The sequence below is a fragment of the Myzus persicae genome, unplaced genomic scaffold (assembly GCF_001856785.1).
Source record: "Myzus persicae strain clone G006 unplaced genomic scaffold, MPER_G0061.0, whole genome shotgun sequence".
Taxonomy (NCBI): domain Eukaryota; kingdom Metazoa; phylum Arthropoda; class Insecta; order Hemiptera; family Aphididae; genus Myzus; species Myzus persicae.
The window spans coordinates 38,045-55,745 of NW_019101158.1; the positions used below are offsets into that span (position 1 = coordinate 38,045).

Below are 17,701 nucleotides of genomic sequence, written 5' to 3' on the forward strand. Positions count from 1 at the left end.
AGAAATAAAAAATTATGTAGTCATGTACTCATGTGCTATTTATAAATTATTAAAAAATTAAAAATAATAATGATGCAATAATGTAAGGATATAAAATATTATTATAATACAAAATTTCTTTTAGTTAATATATAAAAAATCTTACTTTGTCTTATTTAAAATTCACTATTTAACTATAAACATTTGCTACCATACAAACATTACTTATAATAAACTATGACTATAAGATAACTAAGTTAAAAAATATTGAAAAAATATAAGAAACAATTTAATTCATTACAATTTACAAACAACCAAAATATTATCTATATCTATAAAAAGCCAATGTTATGTTGTGTGGTGGAAGGAAGGGGGGATGCGCTAATATGCATGATATAAATAACATTTACTTTTAACATGTACACATCAAAAGCTCTGTTGTCGTTAATCCATTTTGGAATATTATCTTTATAATTCAACCCTTCGTCGATATTTGTCGTTTTTTTTCCGATGAACAATTCCCATTCCTGATTTCACAAATTAATTGATCTCGTTCAGTTAAATAAACTAATTTTGTAAAACGTAAATATAATTATAAATACTAACATTTGAGCTGAAATCGTTAGGATTCAATTTATATGACAAATATGTGGCGAATGTCAATCGTTGATCTTTGAAAAGCGATCTCGAAACATAATAATATACCGTGTGCAATAGTCGTTTCTCTTGGTTTGTAACTCCGGTAGATTCCTAGATCGTATAAACAGTAAAAGTAATTTTATAGTATAACTAAAATCATTTCACAGTTAGTTATTTTACTTTTAGTGTAGACTGAAATAGTTTGACAAATGTGGCCATCGATATTTGACAAAAACGGTTAAAGACGAACAAATCTTTCAGCGCGAAATATATTTTTGAAGCGTAACTGGAAAACGGCTTGTACACTTGACATTCGAACTCTAATTTACTCTGGACTTTTAAGGATTCATCGAGGGATTTTGATATTTCAGTGCTGTTAGTCTTTATACTGTCTAACGAATTAAGGAGTTCCTAAATAATTGCATATATTAATGCAATGTACAAAAATATTGTAACGTCATCACGTCTATGATTTTTTAAATTACAAAAAAATAATTTTACTTGATTTTCGAGTATATTCCCTTGTGCGCTAGCCAAGTCCTTCAGCACGTTCTCTTGTAGTACATGCAGTTTCGATTTCAACTCTTCTTCTGTGTGCAACAGTTCCAAGTGCATCGAGTCTAATCTAGGATTTTGCACTTTCAGTGCGTGTCGTAAAAGCTATAGAAATTGAATTAAATTTCAAAATAAAAAATTATTTGTGTAATTAAAAAAATATGCTTATTTAGTAGGTACTTACCTGTTCAGTGAGTCCAATGTGATTAAGAGTAAAGTTAACAATAGTTAATAGAACAGATTGGTCTGAGGACAAGGTCAAGTCAGTGGTATTGCTGAATAAGTATAATTGGAAGTTCTCATTATAATCTACCAGTCGATCTGCAATTTGGACCATTTTTCTGCTCCCTAAGTATCCATATTCATTCGTTAATATTATAATAAGTGATATTACAATCGTCGAGTATTGTATAAAATTACCTTCAATTTTAAAGTCACTTCTCAATACTGGTACGAGTATAGGATCGATTTTGCTTACGTTATATATTACTATTGTTTTACCAAAACTTAAAAAAAAATGTAATGTTTTTTAAAATTATATTATAAGCCATAAGATAATACGGTATAAGATATGTATAAAATATAATTTATAACACTCACCGAACAGCTAATTCTAAACTTGAGTACAATTTTGGGTTTTCAAACGGCGTAAATTCTGTTGAATTAACCGGTAATTTTAATTTTAACCACTCCATGATGTTGTTATTGGGGTCAATGATCAACGGGTAAAATTTGGCCTATACGAGTCCAATCCTCACATTAGTACATACTATGTCTGTAATTCTTATACAGTGAAACTTATATATAACGAAGTCGAATAAGCAGCAAAATAAATTCGTAATATGGAGGAATTCCTTAAATAGAATTACGTATTTTTTTCAACTTTTTTAAAAAAATTGATTGCACGTATGAATGTACTTCTATGTTGTATATGTTATGTAAAACACAACATCAAATATAATATTACAGTTTAATATAGTTTTTAATTTTATAATTCAAAAGAAATAATTCGAGAGTTTTGTTTCCTTATTATTTTTACAAATTGTTCTTTTTTCGTAAAAAGTTTCTATACCTACCATTAAGTTTTAAAATACTGCAATAAAATTAATAAGTTTGCCTAACTTCGGTGTCTTATCTTTATCGGATTCATTGTTCAGGTATAATTTTAGAACTATGTTTAAAATTTGATAGTGACAACATTTATAAAAACCAGTTTTAATCGAATAATTATTTCGTTGTATAGAAACATCAGATTTGTTATTTGGAGATAAATTTAAGTGTATTCAACAATGAAAGTCTTGGTTCTCAAAAAGAATTCGTTAAATGGAAGTTCGTTGTATGGAAGTTCCACTGTAGTAGGTGTATGAGCATATTGCATCAACTTACCGAAATCTGAAGGCTCTTAATCTATTACAAACATGTTTTGAAATAAATATTATATTAAAAATAAGTATTACAAAATATATGGCCATATGGGTAATTAGAGTGAGTATATTGTTTACCTGTTTGAGTATTATGGCATTTTGATGCGATGTTTCGTCAGAAGGCAAACCTTCAGTAATCCACTGCAGTATCTGACATTCAGATTCCATGAATTTAGAAAATGTGAATTCGTTTGATTTTAGTTCGTATTTCCATTTTTCAATTTTCTCATTGCGAATACTATCTGAACATTCCGATAAATATGTCACAAACGCTGACGCAAGAAGTGTGTTGAGTAACAGGTTTTCTAAGCTTAACGACAATTCATTTACCTATGATAAATACTTAAAAGTTGTAATTTACTTTGAATTTTGATTTAATGTATTTGAATATTTGTTATATTTATACATAATATAGCCTATATAGTTTATAGTGTGAGTGAAGAATATTCTTCATATTTTTATTTATTGCATCATAATACTGATTTTTTTCATTTTTTATTTATAGGCACCTATACCTACATAAAGTATGCCACAAAACAATGTGTTTGTTTGACTCAATAATTATCAGTACATAATAATTATCTAAGGTCAAAACACCAATGTTTCATTATAATATTATCAAAAGTGAAAAAATTTCCGGAATTTGATAACGGTCTATAAAGAAAATGAAAAGCTATTTTACCGTTGTGAATAATGAGACGAAATATAAAAACTAATATCAGGTTAAGTTAATTAATAATTATTATAGACACAATGATTAAAACAGTTAATTCTCGATTATACTGAAATCATTTACGATTCTTAACAGTTTAATAGTTAGACGAATACAAATTATGATCTATATGATAAGTATAGTATATTAGTATGTAACTTCCACTATGGCACTATATATAATATTTATAACTTTATAAAGCATTTTCTTTTGTACATAATTTATGAGTGCATAATAAATTATGTATTGAGTGTTTGATAAAAATTTGATATAATTATATTGATTGAATTTGGACGATGTACAATAATAAATGAAAATATTGAAATCACCTATCTGGCTATCTATATTATATTATAATATAAATATATTATTTAATTGTAATATGTAAATAAGTATTTTATTGTACAACAATGTATATTGTGTAATGTGTATAGGCGTTTAATATTCAAATTTAATAAATCTATAATGCGCATTACAAGCTTTATTAAAGTACATACCAATAATCTTAATTTGATAGTATATGTAATTGTTATACCAATTACATACAAATATCTACCTGTAAACCCCATCTCGAAAATTCTTCATCCAATTTTTCGACAAGTTTTTGGGCTGCTTCTATTGTTTTTTTCTCTTTGTTGATGTTTAATTCGATTTCTGCCGCTTCTTTAGTATTGACAGTTAACTGCTCTCTTAATTCTGACACGTTTTTATCGACATTGTCCAATCCATCACTTAAAAGTTCTATTTGCTCTTCAGCTTTTTGCAATTTTCTGTATCAAACATAAACGTTTTGCATAACCGTACATGGAAATTTAAGATTTCTCGCCAACTGCAAAGCGTGACTCAGTAACGCATGATATTGTTATATAAATTAAATAATTACGATTTCAACGACGCGTGTTCGGTTTCCAATGGTCTTATTTTGTGAAGTATGTGAGAGTACTCGACATTGGCTACCACCCACGAAGCCAGAGGAGCTGCCGCCGCCGACGCCCTCTTCGCGTTTTTTGAGTCAAACGAATCACGTTTTGACTTTAAAAGCTTCTCCACTGAGTCCCTGTTGGCCTCCGAAATCCTACGTGCGTCGAAAAACCGTATGTCCTCCTTGACGCCCCTCTTTGCCAGGAATGTTTTCATGCTGTTCCATGATGTGTCCTGTATGCCCATAAGCCGGAGCACGCCCTCTAGTATGTCCCTTATCACTTCTGGCGGGGCTCGAAGTGATCGAATCTCCGTTAGCGCTTCCGATTTTATATTGCTTACGGCTGCCTGAGACTCTTCAATCAATGGTTCCACTTGCGCTAGTTCTTGATCGATTTCTTTTTTCCTAAAATTATTATTCCATCACGTTTCACAACATAATCGTGGTCATCGTGTATATATGTAAAAACTTTGATGACAATAAATTCCGATTGACATGTATACGAGTTAATTTTTTCGAATACCTACCTATTTATTCAATTGCAGCAGACTTAATATTTTCACTAAATTTGTTTTATATTAGTTAATTTTGATAATACATACATTTTTTAAACCTTCAAACACGAATCATCGAAGTTTCTTATTTATTTATAATATTATATTATAGATATTACCTTTGGTTTAAAACATCGTTTTTTATTTGAAATTCTTTTCGAAGACTTTCCATTTGCTCTTTTTTCGTATTAGCTCCTTGCATGGTTCTAGATATCATATTCAAGGCTTGATTTGCCTTTTCTTGTTTTTCCGCTAGTTTCGTTTCTTGAGCTCCAGCGTCAGATTTCAATTTTGCCACGATGTTTCTGGCATCGATTAACTTAGACAATCCAGCCTTTAGAAAATTTAATAATAATAGTTAATTAATGCACATAAAGGACAATTTAGTTTACAAACAGGTTTTAACAAAATTATAAATATTAGCAAAAGTAATAACGATAATAATAATAGGTAGTATGTATTTAGTTTATGATAATAATATTTTTTAAATATTATTATTACACATAAATTAAAAATCATGTATCACATTTATTAATTTATAATATTTTCTTACATTAAATACAAAATGATTATACTTTATGACTATGGGTACTCTGTTATTTGAAATTTAGCAAGACTGGTCATCAATGAGTAAAAAAATTAAAGTTCAAGTAGGTAATTTAAGAAGTTAATTTAATTTTAACTTTTTTAACGTAACTAGTTATTTTTGGATTTTCATAATTTAACTACTAACTTATAGAATTTCTTTTGAATTAACATGAAATGTACGAATTCATTTTTTATTTTAAAAAGCGAGTTAAGTTAATTTATTTTGTTCTTATTTTCACTACATTTCACTATTTCAGTCTATTTCGTTTTCACGTAAAAAAATATTTACCGAGAATGGTTTTAAGTTAAAAATTTTATATTTTTTCAATCTAACATACATACTCAACATTTGAACAAACTACTAAACAATATAAAATTCTTAGATTGGATATTATTAAACATATAAACTTTTTAAAAATGCACTAAATTTACATTACTTTTAAATGGGCCATTCTTCTATTAATTGATTCATGTTTGTTCGTTAGTAAGACACTAAATGTTTGTATAAATGATAAGTAACGTCTTGGGCAAGTATTCATCCAGGCTTCGGCTTCTTGATGAATACTGGCAAAGTACGAAATATGTTCTTTAATATTTGGAAAATCGTCCATTATTTTATTTCTGAAATTTATGTTCGACTAATAAATATTGATATTAATTGTATGGTTTCAGAAACAACTTTTTGAAAATCAGCTCCGGTATTATTTGAATAGTTTTTTCATCCCATCTATCAAGCCATATAACGTGACTGTGGTCTAGCACTGCAGGGCTGTTTTCTAAACAATTGTTGAAAAATTCACTTTCTGAATCCAAAATCATCACAACGTGTAAATTATTCTTTACTCCTGAAATCAAGTGAATACATTACAGTTGAAATTTGACAATGATGTGCTTTATTAATATATTAACACATTTTATTGGAGATTTTATTTTATCATACTACTAATATTGACATACTTTGTGTAAAAAAATTGATAGATGTTCCGTCGAAATTCTGTTGAGACATTTGATCTTTGAGAGGAGCACATAACGATTCTAATTCTTCATTTTGATAGAGCCCCATCACTTCGCCGGACACTATTAAACAACTTACGATATCCAGTACTTCATTGTTTACAATGTGATATTCTTCGACAACATAATAAACCTCTTCGTTATCTATTCCACATGTTTGCATTATCTGTTTTGAATACAATTATTTTTTATTTTTTTAAGTAAGAAATATTCGTATTATAAAATCTTCATGTTTTACCGTTTTGAGGTCATTTTTAAATGCATTCAAATTAAAAACTGGTCGTATCTTAGGTGACACGACTGTTGCGTTATGTCTGGATGCTACGATTCGTACGGCCAAGTTTCGTCCTATTCCCAATCGTCCTACCAATAACATACAACCTCTTGGGTTTGTCAAAACCCTTTCACAATAGGCTGTTATAAGGTATAGTAATTCTGTATTCAATTCAACTTCCTGATTCGTGGTTTCTGAATGGAATTTAAGCACATAAAGAATATTCATTCAAAATTGCATATTTTAAATTGATAAGCAAATTATAGATTTGGAATACCATTTGTGACAATACATTTTTCAATTATTTTTTTCCATTCTTCTACGTAAACTTTCGAAAGTAAACCAATATGTTTTGGATCAATTTTTCTTTCGCATATATAAACAACATCTAAAACATATTTATATATTATATTTGTGAGGCGACGGAATATTAGTTACTAATTAGTAATTTCACAACCATTTAACATAGGAATATAGAGGTGCATTATTAAAATTGTAATGTACATTAATATTATATATTATGCTTTTGCTATACTTTGTACCAAAGTGACTAAACCACTAATTATTTTCGAAAATCAGGCGGTATTTAAATAATATTTTTTTAATCTTTAGAATTATATTTTAAGGATTTTATTTTTTTATTAACATTTCTATTTGTTTTACCTCAATAATAAATAGCAGGCATATTGAATTATTGAAATATATTATGGTAACTCGTCAGAAGAATCAACAATATTTCACAATAAATATTAAACAGTAAATAAAAAAAGCAAAAGGTTTTATTTAAAATAATAATTTATATGAAAATTTGTTTTCATATTTTAAAAATGCTGGATAAGTCACTCAGCTGTGTAGTAAGTTCAAAAGGAGGTAACCTGTCATGGAGTATATCATTGTAATGGATGTGTTAAAATAATATTCAATGGTAAATCATTGTGCATGAAAAATAATTTTATGTAGAAGTGATCTGTTAGCCTATATTTCTTAGGAATTAGGATATCTTATTATATTATATTTATATTATTATTAGTAGGCAATTTATTTATCATTTCTTATACGTTAGTTTTTGCCAAAAAATAACCGCATACCTCTATTATCCAAGAATAATATTTTGTAAGTTTTAACAAAGTAACTAAAATCATTATTTTTTATTATACATCCAATGTTGATATGATTTTAAATTGTAATATTGAACAAATTATGCAGAACTTTTTTTGAAATTGTTAGGTTTTTGTAAGAGCCACTATATCATTTATACTATGAACCTTGTATAAAATTGTCAAGCCCTAGTTATTAAAATTTAAAAATGAATTGTTATTGTTTATTAAACTACCAATAATATTTTTAACTATTTATTTTATAATGAGGTTAATATTTAACAAAACTTAATTGAACAATTTACTTATTTAAAGCGATGAAAATACATTCAAATTAGAACTCGTCTAATAATATTATGTATAAATGTTAATACATGTGTGTTACTATACGATCACCTTCATATTTTAAATTCAAACGAAGATCTGCATAAATCTTATGAATTATTCCTTCGAATTTTGACTTATCTTCATACGTCACTAGTCGATCATTAAAAATGCGATTTGCTTCGAAAAACAAAACCTGAAATATGGTTTTATTAATATTGAAGGGATCAAAAACTTTTTGTTTATTACTTGAGCTGCATTATTTCCATCTTTAATTTGGTATCGGCTTAGATTCTGACATAATTCCACTAAAATATGATTTGTAAATGTATAATGAGGTGTCTGTACTGATGTAAGCGTTTCTCTAGTCTAGAAATATTATAAATATAACATTGTTACCTATATTTAAATATTTAATGAACTTTATTGTAACAGGTATCGACTAAACCGATAACCGATGTAATAAATACCTTCACTAATATATCTACTATTGCATTAGTTATTATTTCTGAATTGTCTTTTACCATTGTGCTTACGTATTCTAAACAAATCTTTTGAAGTTCATGATTTTGGGGTGCTCTATAAAATATCAAAGTTTGAAAATGTATTATCATTTTAACAAAATATAATAGTTTTAATTTGTTTTTATTTACTCAATATGTAAAATGTTACTAGCTGATACCAGCCTTGGGTTAATGCCGTCTATTGAAGTTAAACTATTAATTATTACAATATTAGAGTCAATTCCCATCCATTCCAAAGTAGCGGGCTCATAAAATCCTCCAAAAAAAATTAACTAAAACATATTTAATTTGCATATACAACGAATGTAGACATAATTAATTATTTTTCCTTTTAAAATCACTAAAATGAGTAAAATGTATATAAAAAATTTATAATTATTGTTGTTAAAAATGTTACACTCACTTGTTGTATAAATGCAGCTAGATGAATTGAACCCCATTTATCTGGTTTGACGTGATTTAAATTTTTGAGATGCAAAATTAACCTTTCCGAATTTCTTGGCCGATAAATCCTACCTTTGTTGTTAGAAACTACCACACATACCTTGAAAACAATATGGTACGTATATTAAATAAATATTAACTATCATAAGTGAACTTCTGATGTTAAAATTAACAAAATAGTGAAACTTTCCTTTTAAATATTTCAGAGAAAGAATATATTTTTATCTAAAATTTAAAATTAAATTTTTTCTCATATAGAAATGTAGACCATCATTAATATAAATACTGTCTATAATAGCATATTTAACTGGAGTAGGGATGATCGAGAGGTGAGTTAAGAGTGAAGTTCTTCTATATGACTATATATACGAGTCCAATTCATCAATATATAGGTTTGTAATTTTATTTTATTACCTGTGACATTTTTAATAAAATCTGTTCCGGTGAAGTATGAGCACTACAATGGATTGTGACGCATTCAATTCCTCTTAAAAGATTGGTAGATTTAAAAATAGTTTTGCTGAAAAAATAAAAAGATTAAGTCGTATATTGTACCTAGTGATATCATTTTAACGAACTATTATACCTTTTACCCGATGCCGATGGTCCAACAACAAAAATTGATGTACTATGTTGTATCCATTTGACTAAGATATCAGAAGCGTTTGCTATTCTAGGAGTTTCAATTAAATCACCAATTTTGTTTCCAAATAAATTCGAATTTTCCGTATCTAGTAAATTGTAAGCTTCTACATTATCTCTTATTTCGTTATAACAATAATATTTTGCGTCATTTATTTCCGGCACATACTCTCCAAACATTTCAAAAACCTTTTATAAACACCATATTATAGATCTTATTTAGTTTTTTTTTTATTGTATACATTTTACCATTTGTGTAAATTTATCTCTATGCGATGAAATTAAATTTGCCCCTAATCCGTTAATTAGACATATGATGAAATGGGATTTCGATTTAACGTCGGTTGAAAGATGTAAGACATTTTTTACTGTTGATATCGCCGAACATGGACAGACAGCTTGTCCGTTAATTTCCAGCCATTTCAGAGCTTTGAAATATTCAATATTATTTATTCTATATTCATAGAACTATTTTTAAATTTATATTTTTACCTTTATAAAATTGAATTTCGTAATCTTTTACTATATTACTATTAGAAAATTTATTAATCCAAGAATCAATTACATTTTTTGTACTAGTGTCTTCTTCACTGCAGTACATAAGGAATAGTTATAAACAACATTAATAATACTTTTTTGGTGTAGGAATGTCAATTTTTATTTTATTTTTATTACCTGAGAAGAATTATACCCATTCTCGATACAGTCGCGGGAGATGCATGTCTAAGAGAATGAGTTTCAAAAATAAAATTTATATTGTTCCCAAATTGAATTCTCCAACCAGATGGTAATGTCAATAATCTATTATCATCTAAGACTGAATTGAGCGATTCTATCCATTCGGGGTCTACATCTCCATCAAATATTATCCAAGAAATAATATCTATAAAAAACATCTTAAATCAATAGTTATCAAACATAATTAATAATATGTAATCATTAAATTGTAATGTTTTAAAAGCTATTTTAATTTGTGTGAAAAAAACCAAGGAATAAATTTTAATAACTAATTGAGTACTTATTTATTTACTATGATTATTTTATTAAAAGGCAAACACTGCAGTTATAGTTTGTCTATTTTTGATGGTAAAACAAAAATTTATTTCGGTATAAGCCTATTAATTTTTTTAATTGGCTAATATTGACAGTATTAAAAAATATTTCTTTGTTAATACAAAAATGTTTACAAATTTTTGAGTTTAGACATTATCGCTCTTTAATATCTTAAATTAGAGTAGGTTAAACATTAGTTTATCATTTTATAAATCACACTATCATTTGTTTTTTTACTGTGATTTGTAAGTATTATTTTTTTTTATCATTTTTATTTTATTTTGTGTGTGTAAGTGTTTGTGTACTGTGTACACGATAAGTATCTATCGTCTAGTTAATTTATTAATGCCTAATATTAAAACAAATTACTTTATCACAATGATATCATACAATATACTTAGTAATATTATAGGCTGACAGACCTCTCTCAGAATCATTTTTAGCATACAATGATTTTACATCATTGAATTCGAATTTAACATATCCATTCAGTGACCTAATAGACATCTAGACACCTTATGTATACCCACTTGCCCGATTTTTATTATTATTATTATTGCACATAGATAAATATTGTTTTTACCGGGATTCTCTGAATATGCTTGTTGAGCAGCTTTGCTGATTATGCCATCGATCCACTGACGAGTATCCAAATCTACTTTTCCTAATAATTGAGATCGTGATTGAGCTTTTGGGTTTATTTTATGTATTTTTATATTGTTGTTAGTGGTTAAGGCCTGAAAAATACAAATACTCATTTAAGACTGTTCGAAAATCTATAAAGCTTTTAAATGTCATTACGCGTGACAATAGTTGAATTATTGTTGTTTTTCCGGTCGACGGTGGACCCATTACCACTACTCCCATGCGTTGTTGTAATTGTTCGTAAAGTTCAATACATTTTTGTTCCTAAATAAATTATATTGTACATTTAACTCACTTAGATCTTGTTAAACGGCTGTATTTTCAAAAATTTACTTGTCTTGGATTGATTTGTAATTCCATATCTTCGGCTGCTTTCCTTATTTTCTGAACCAATGTATCATATATTTGAGTGCTGTTAGTAACTTTTACTTCAGGAAATATGTTTGATATAAGCGATTTGAAAAGTACGCAATCATCAAACGTTAGTTTTGAAATAGTGTTCAATTCCAACGCCTGTACGGCCACTGAACATTCTTCTGAAAGCGATTTTAAAGTCACCGCTGAAGCCTTCAAGATAGTACCGCAAAAACCAATTACCGTCTTCAAAGCTCGAAGACCCCAATCATAATGTTGCTGATCACTCAACAATTGCCTAATGGAAATAATTTTATAGTCGTTAAATATATAGTTGTATCTAACTTAAACTATTGTATATTTCTTCAATAAAACTTTACTTGGCAGAATCAAAGGTTTCTACGAGTTTTTTAGCTAGCGTTTGAGGGTGTTTAAATCCTTCGGCGTGAAGAGTTACGTTAGCTATTAATGTTTGGTCTGGTTTACTCATAATTACAGGTCTGAAAAGTTGCTTGAGATTGTCGGGTAATTTATTTCTACCGCCATAACCTTGTCCTGCTGGATTTAATGTTACAAATATTCCCGCGTTCAAATTCAAATCAATCTGAAATATATTATTTTTAAATCATTAAGCAAAATATATGACCTACTGTCTAATTTTATAATATTTACCTACTACCTAACCTTTGTTTTATAAACTTATAATATATATATAATATTGTTGTGATAGTCGGAAAACTATGTTGTATAGATAACTAGAGTTTAAAATATTGTGATGAATAGGATAAAGATGTTTACTATCTTAAAAACTCTATAAACAACATATGAATATTCCCAAAAAATATCATGTATGCCCTTATAACTACTAAATATAAAATAATAAATTATCTACTCAGATACTATTAAGTACCTAGTTATTAAAGTAGGTAATTGTAATAATTTATTCAAGTTTTTTCAAAAATTTTTAATCAACATTGAATTCGTCATGTATAATTTGTATCTATATCTATATAATATCTCCTTATATTAAATAGTATATATAATATGTAGTATATGAATAAGTAGCATTTTTTAGATTAAATTTATCAGTTGTAATAAGTATTTAAGATATTTAGAAATAGTCACATAGGTACATACTTTTCCACTGACAATCGTAATTATACCATTTGAAGAAACCAGATTTAATAATTTCTTAGATGGATTTAATAAAATAAATTATACTGCGATAACTTAAATGTCAAACCTTCTGATTTTCCAATACGAAGCTAGTTTCTTTGTTTTTAATCGCTTCTTGTATTGGGTGTATTCTTGTTGAGATCATTGACAGTGTAGAATCTTCTAGGCGGTTAAATTCGTCAAAACATCCCCAAGCTCCACATCTTGCCAAACCGATTAATATGCGTGTTAACGATCTGATATCTATGCCTTCATCGCAGTTAAAAACCAGCACTTGTCGGCCAAATAAATATCCGAGCGCTTTGATGGATTCTGTTTTTCCGGTTCCAGCGGGTCCATATGGATTTCCTCCAAATCCCATACTCATTGCCTGATGATAAGAAGAACATTGTCATTCATTAGATCAATAACCGGCTATAGCCTCAACAGGTGCGTTTAATGCTTAATATAATATAATATACTTGAGTGAGTGTTAGATAACAGTTGTCTGTGAGTGGCGTGTGAACCAGTTTAGGCGATATTCCTTGATATTCGTACGAATACGTGAATTCCGAATCCACCATTCTAATACTTATTTCACCATCAGAATGTGAATAAAACCTTTGGCGCAATTTATTTATTAATTCGTATTATTTCATAAATTAGTATAAACAATTATAACCTAACCTTATTCTTCTTTGCCACTCCCAATCGTGGATAGATGTCACTCGCAAGTTAATAAGTTCGTCTACTACACTAATATGATGTATTGTGTCTAAAATTAGACCCTTTATTTTTAAGTGTAGCACATTTTCTCCTCTTACAGTACTTTCGACATTTAATGCTGTATAAGTACCTAGTTGATTCTGAAATTGTTTAAAATTTTATTTTTTATTTAATTTAAGACAACTTTTAAATAATATTAATGAAGAAATACAATTTATTAAAAATTGTAATCCTTATATAATATTGTGATTTTACTGATTATAGTTCGTATGGATTATATACCTACTATTGATTCGAAATGTCGAAATAAGAGTAGTATTAATTAACTTATTAATATTATTTTTAAATATTATTCGGTTACTTTTAGAGACTTTTGTAATTGCTGTAATTGTTGTTTTTTTATTGCGTCTTCGCATCTTGAACTGAAAAGGACTTCATTAACCATACATAAAATCTGTGACGGATATTTCAAAGGGTCTAGTTCTTTTAGACAGTTCAAAAAACATGTTTTCAACGTATTAGTTATTTCTTGAACAAGCGATTTAAGCCATTCCTGTGAACAATTAATTATATTAGGACATTAATAACTTAATTAGGTAAGCCAATGAAGTTTAAAAAAATTATTTTACATAGAAAAACTTTTTTTAAATTTTTTTTTTAGTTGGACACAAAAAAATTGATAAATTAAATCAAACATTTTAAACCAAAATTTTTACATTTAGATTTGAATAGCAACACTGTGTAATTTTAGTTTTTAATAAAAATCTACCTAGTCCAACCACTAAAGTATTTACCTATTTAAATATAGTACGATATAAACGTCCATTAAAAAAAAGTTTCATAATACCTCAATTTGATTGGAAACTTGAACCGGCTTGTCGAGGTTTACTATTTCATTTTGAGGTGATTCTATCGCTATTATATTTCCAGACGAATTGAAATGTACAGTTTGTACCCCACTAAATAATTTTTTAAGATGAGCTTGTACTACAGATACTTTTTTTGTTTGTCCGATCATTTCTAATAGATCTTCATCACTGAGAAAGTAAAATCTTGGAAAATTCTTTCGCTTATCCTTTTTATAATAATATCAAATAACAATTTATTACCATTGAATAGTATTATAACATACAATTCAGAATATTTATAATTATTAAAATAAATAAGTATGTACACATTTTTTTACCTCTAGAAAATCGTTTAAACTCTTTTTTGTTGTTGCTAATAAATTAAGCATGGATTCTAACAAATTTTTTATGTTATTTATTTTCAAAAACTGTAAGACTTTCGAATCCAAAGATTGCTGCAATATGTATTTAAAATCTCTATCCACTCTATCAAATCTTAATTTTACTTCTTTGTCGATTTTCAATGCGCCACTACCAAATATTGGGTCTAAGTATAGCCATCTGCCAAAATTAGTGATGTATATTAATATTTATTTACTACTTTTAATAATGTTTTAATCTAAACCTATGTCGACCTAACTCACTTTCTTTGTATATGGGAAAATTGTCTTAGGTATGCATCAAGTTCCATTAATTTACCTTCCCACACATTAGACTTGTCTAGAAATTGTTCATCGTTTGAAGTATTTTTAATTGACTGTAATAAACATTGTTTCTCTCCGATCTATATCCAAACAAAATACATAACAGTTTGGTATAGCAAGATAATTATTTCATGAAAATATGTACACTGTACTTCTTTATCATGGGTAGTATTTTTATTATTTTTATTGCAAAATACTAAACGCATTTGTTTTTATATAAAAACATTCATCTTACCGAGCTGAATATAGTTTTAAAATCGTTGATGATCCGAATATTGTGGCCTTTAGAGTCCACATAGTTTATAGTAGAGAAATGTGTTTCAAATTCCCATACATCTAATTCAGATAGTGCTTGTCTGATTGTAATTTCATTAGTTGCTTTAGTATTTAATTCCTTCAAACATACATCTATATTTTTAGAAATCTATGTTTTAAGTATTAGTTTTTTTTTTTACCTGTAAACTAGTTAGTTTTTCTTTGATTTTATCTTTTACTAAAATAAAATCTTCAAATTTCAATTGTTCAATATGCTTATACGGAATTCCAATTAATGAAAACATTTCGATCCAATGTTTCTCTGTAAAGGTTTCTCCCTGAACATATTTAATGCAAAGCGAAAAGACCTAAAAACAACATATTTTTACAACACAGTCTACAATATTAATTTAAACATTAAATAAATCATGTGATCAATTACTTTTAAGGTTTCTAATTCATTGTGTATTTTAATTGTTAACGGAGATGTAGTCGTTTCTTTAATTTTCTCTTGCCATTTTAAAATAAAATCCATACATTTTTTATAAGCTTTACCACGAAACTCAATCCATTTTTCTTGGCCAATGATTTGTAAATCTGAAATTATATTTTTACCACCATGTTTTAATATATTCTATATTTTTTTATGATGGACATATTTTTAACCTGAATTAAATTCATCGTAGAGGCCCCATATGTTTTCAGAATGTAACAAATCCTTTTCGATAGAATCATATGAACTGAAGTCCGGTATATCAATGTAAGCATCTTTGCAGTCATTTCTATACAACAAAAAAATTGTCTTGAATTATATATAGTTAACAATTGCTTGATAATCATACACTATTTTTTCTTTCTGTTCTTTTAGCATATTCCATTCAGCACGACTATCTTTTAAAAATTCAACAACTTTTTTCAGTTTGGAGCTATTATCGTCTTCAAAACCTTTTGGTCTATATTGTTGCCACTTCGAATGGAATGTTTCAAACATGTTTAAAATGGTTTGCATTTCCGCAGTTAAATTACTTTTCATTGCATCTATCTGCTGTTTCATAACCATTTGATGATTTTCTAGCATATTTTTAAAGTTTTCCCAATTGGATAAGGCCTGATTCATTTTATCTACTTTTTCATTTGTCCAATTTGATAAAACCTTTTGTTTTTTTATAATTTCCAAGACTATAAGATTCATCTAAATATAAAAAAATGTAAGTGATTTAAATTTTCGGATAAATATTTTTTACAAAGATTTTACTTCGTATGACGCGTCAACTATTTTTTTATGATTATTGTTCACTTGTTTTGCGGACGAAGTTTGTTGTTGAAGCATATTCATAGATTCTTCAATAAATTTGTTCAACCTAGCAATGTCAAATAAAATCGACGAATGCAGTAAAGTAGACATTGTATCCCAATATCGACGATTGTGTGTCTCCAATTCTAATCGCACTGCTGCAGTGCTAACAATAAAGCACTCAACATTTAACTCAGCGCTACAATATTAAATAGTTAGATAAATAATTCATTTTAACGTTTATTGTAAAAGTAATTTTTTTATAATATATTATAATATATATAATTCACCAGTTTAATTTAGCTATCTGTTGACCCCACGACTTGGAGGATCTAAAATTGTTTTCCCAGTCGTGTGCCGTTTTAATATTTTCTTGAATCATTTTCTCAATGTCTATTGACCCTAGTGAAACTCTATTTTCCCATTCTTTTAAAATATTTTCTAATCTCTCAAATAACTTTTCGGCTCTTGAGAACAACTTAGTAAATTTAGATGCATTACTTATAAAAATAAAAATAATACATTATTAAAATGGTTAAATAATATAAAAAAATAATAATCATTTTTACATACCGGTCTACAATGGATGCAAATATTGAAACAGACGAATCCACTATACCTCGAAAACCAATTGGTACTGATATAAACTTTTTCAGTAGAGAAAAATACTTCATTCGTATCTCTTCTATTGGAGGGTTAAACTTTAACTGTCTTTGCCTAATAAAAAATAAATGTATTTAAAAATGTTTAATTTAAATTTTCATATCCTTTATACAATAAATTATACCTGTACACAATTTCTATTCTAAAATCTGGCAAATGTTGATTAAGAGCTTCTAGTCCTATTTGATATCTAAGGTTTAAGGCTTTGTATATTTGAAAATCCAAGTGTGTTTTCCATGCTTCACAGTTGGAGAACTTTTGAAAAAACGACCGATATTACTCAGATATATTATTCTTTTTTATACAAAATAT

General features: G+C 27.6%; 1 protein-coding gene across 1 annotated transcript in view; it reads right to left on the reverse strand.

Moving 5' to 3' along the window:
* LOC111027996 (cytoplasmic dynein 2 heavy chain 1) overlaps positions 1 to 17,701 on the reverse strand; it is a 30,831-nt gene that overhangs the window by 8,401 nt on the left and 4,729 nt on the right. The window contains exons 14-60 of the mRNA XM_022306519.1: positions 17,514 to 17,644; positions 17,300 to 17,443; positions 17,017 to 17,226; positions 16,688 to 16,925; positions 16,275 to 16,624; positions 16,099 to 16,214; positions 15,875 to 16,029; positions 15,633 to 15,800; positions 15,413 to 15,571; positions 15,118 to 15,257; positions 14,812 to 15,034; positions 14,473 to 14,700; positions 13,987 to 14,178; positions 13,587 to 13,765; positions 13,382 to 13,520; positions 12,988 to 13,290; positions 12,125 to 12,348; positions 11,724 to 12,042; positions 11,547 to 11,654; positions 11,329 to 11,482; positions 10,368 to 10,575; positions 10,185 to 10,282; positions 9,942 to 10,120; positions 9,637 to 9,881; positions 9,465 to 9,570; positions 9,010 to 9,150; positions 8,736 to 8,878; positions 8,553 to 8,661; positions 8,332 to 8,451; positions 8,155 to 8,278; positions 6,939 to 7,049; positions 6,626 to 6,855; positions 6,331 to 6,553; positions 6,053 to 6,218; positions 5,811 to 5,994; positions 4,905 to 5,119; positions 4,193 to 4,636; positions 3,866 to 4,079; positions 2,676 to 2,927; positions 2,560 to 2,580; positions 1,774 to 1,910; positions 1,594 to 1,679; positions 1,358 to 1,521; positions 1,120 to 1,278; positions 799 to 1,029; positions 586 to 729; positions 390 to 506 (exon numbers count right to left, since the gene is read on the reverse strand). Of these exons, the coding sequence (XP_022162211.1) occupies positions 390 to 506; positions 586 to 729; positions 799 to 1,029; positions 1,120 to 1,278; positions 1,358 to 1,521; positions 1,594 to 1,679; positions 1,774 to 1,910; positions 2,560 to 2,580; positions 2,676 to 2,927; positions 3,866 to 4,079; positions 4,193 to 4,636; positions 4,905 to 5,119; positions 5,811 to 5,994; positions 6,053 to 6,218; positions 6,331 to 6,553; positions 6,626 to 6,855; positions 6,939 to 7,049; positions 8,155 to 8,278; positions 8,332 to 8,451; positions 8,553 to 8,661; positions 8,736 to 8,878; positions 9,010 to 9,150; positions 9,465 to 9,570; positions 9,637 to 9,881; positions 9,942 to 10,120; positions 10,185 to 10,282; positions 10,368 to 10,575; positions 11,329 to 11,482; positions 11,547 to 11,654; positions 11,724 to 12,042; positions 12,125 to 12,348; positions 12,988 to 13,290; positions 13,382 to 13,520; positions 13,587 to 13,765; positions 13,987 to 14,178; positions 14,473 to 14,700; positions 14,812 to 15,034; positions 15,118 to 15,257; positions 15,413 to 15,571; positions 15,633 to 15,800; positions 15,875 to 16,029; positions 16,099 to 16,214; positions 16,275 to 16,624; positions 16,688 to 16,925; positions 17,017 to 17,226; positions 17,300 to 17,443; positions 17,514 to 17,644 (8,451 nt within the window). The remainder of the gene's footprint in view (positions 1 to 389; positions 507 to 585; positions 730 to 798; positions 1,030 to 1,119; positions 1,279 to 1,357; positions 1,522 to 1,593; positions 1,680 to 1,773; positions 1,911 to 2,559; positions 2,581 to 2,675; positions 2,928 to 3,865; positions 4,080 to 4,192; positions 4,637 to 4,904; positions 5,120 to 5,810; positions 5,995 to 6,052; positions 6,219 to 6,330; positions 6,554 to 6,625; positions 6,856 to 6,938; positions 7,050 to 8,154; positions 8,279 to 8,331; positions 8,452 to 8,552; positions 8,662 to 8,735; positions 8,879 to 9,009; positions 9,151 to 9,464; positions 9,571 to 9,636; positions 9,882 to 9,941; positions 10,121 to 10,184; positions 10,283 to 10,367; positions 10,576 to 11,328; positions 11,483 to 11,546; positions 11,655 to 11,723; positions 12,043 to 12,124; positions 12,349 to 12,987; positions 13,291 to 13,381; positions 13,521 to 13,586; positions 13,766 to 13,986; positions 14,179 to 14,472; positions 14,701 to 14,811; positions 15,035 to 15,117; positions 15,258 to 15,412; positions 15,572 to 15,632; positions 15,801 to 15,874; positions 16,030 to 16,098; positions 16,215 to 16,274; positions 16,625 to 16,687; positions 16,926 to 17,016; positions 17,227 to 17,299; positions 17,444 to 17,513; positions 17,645 to 17,701) is intronic.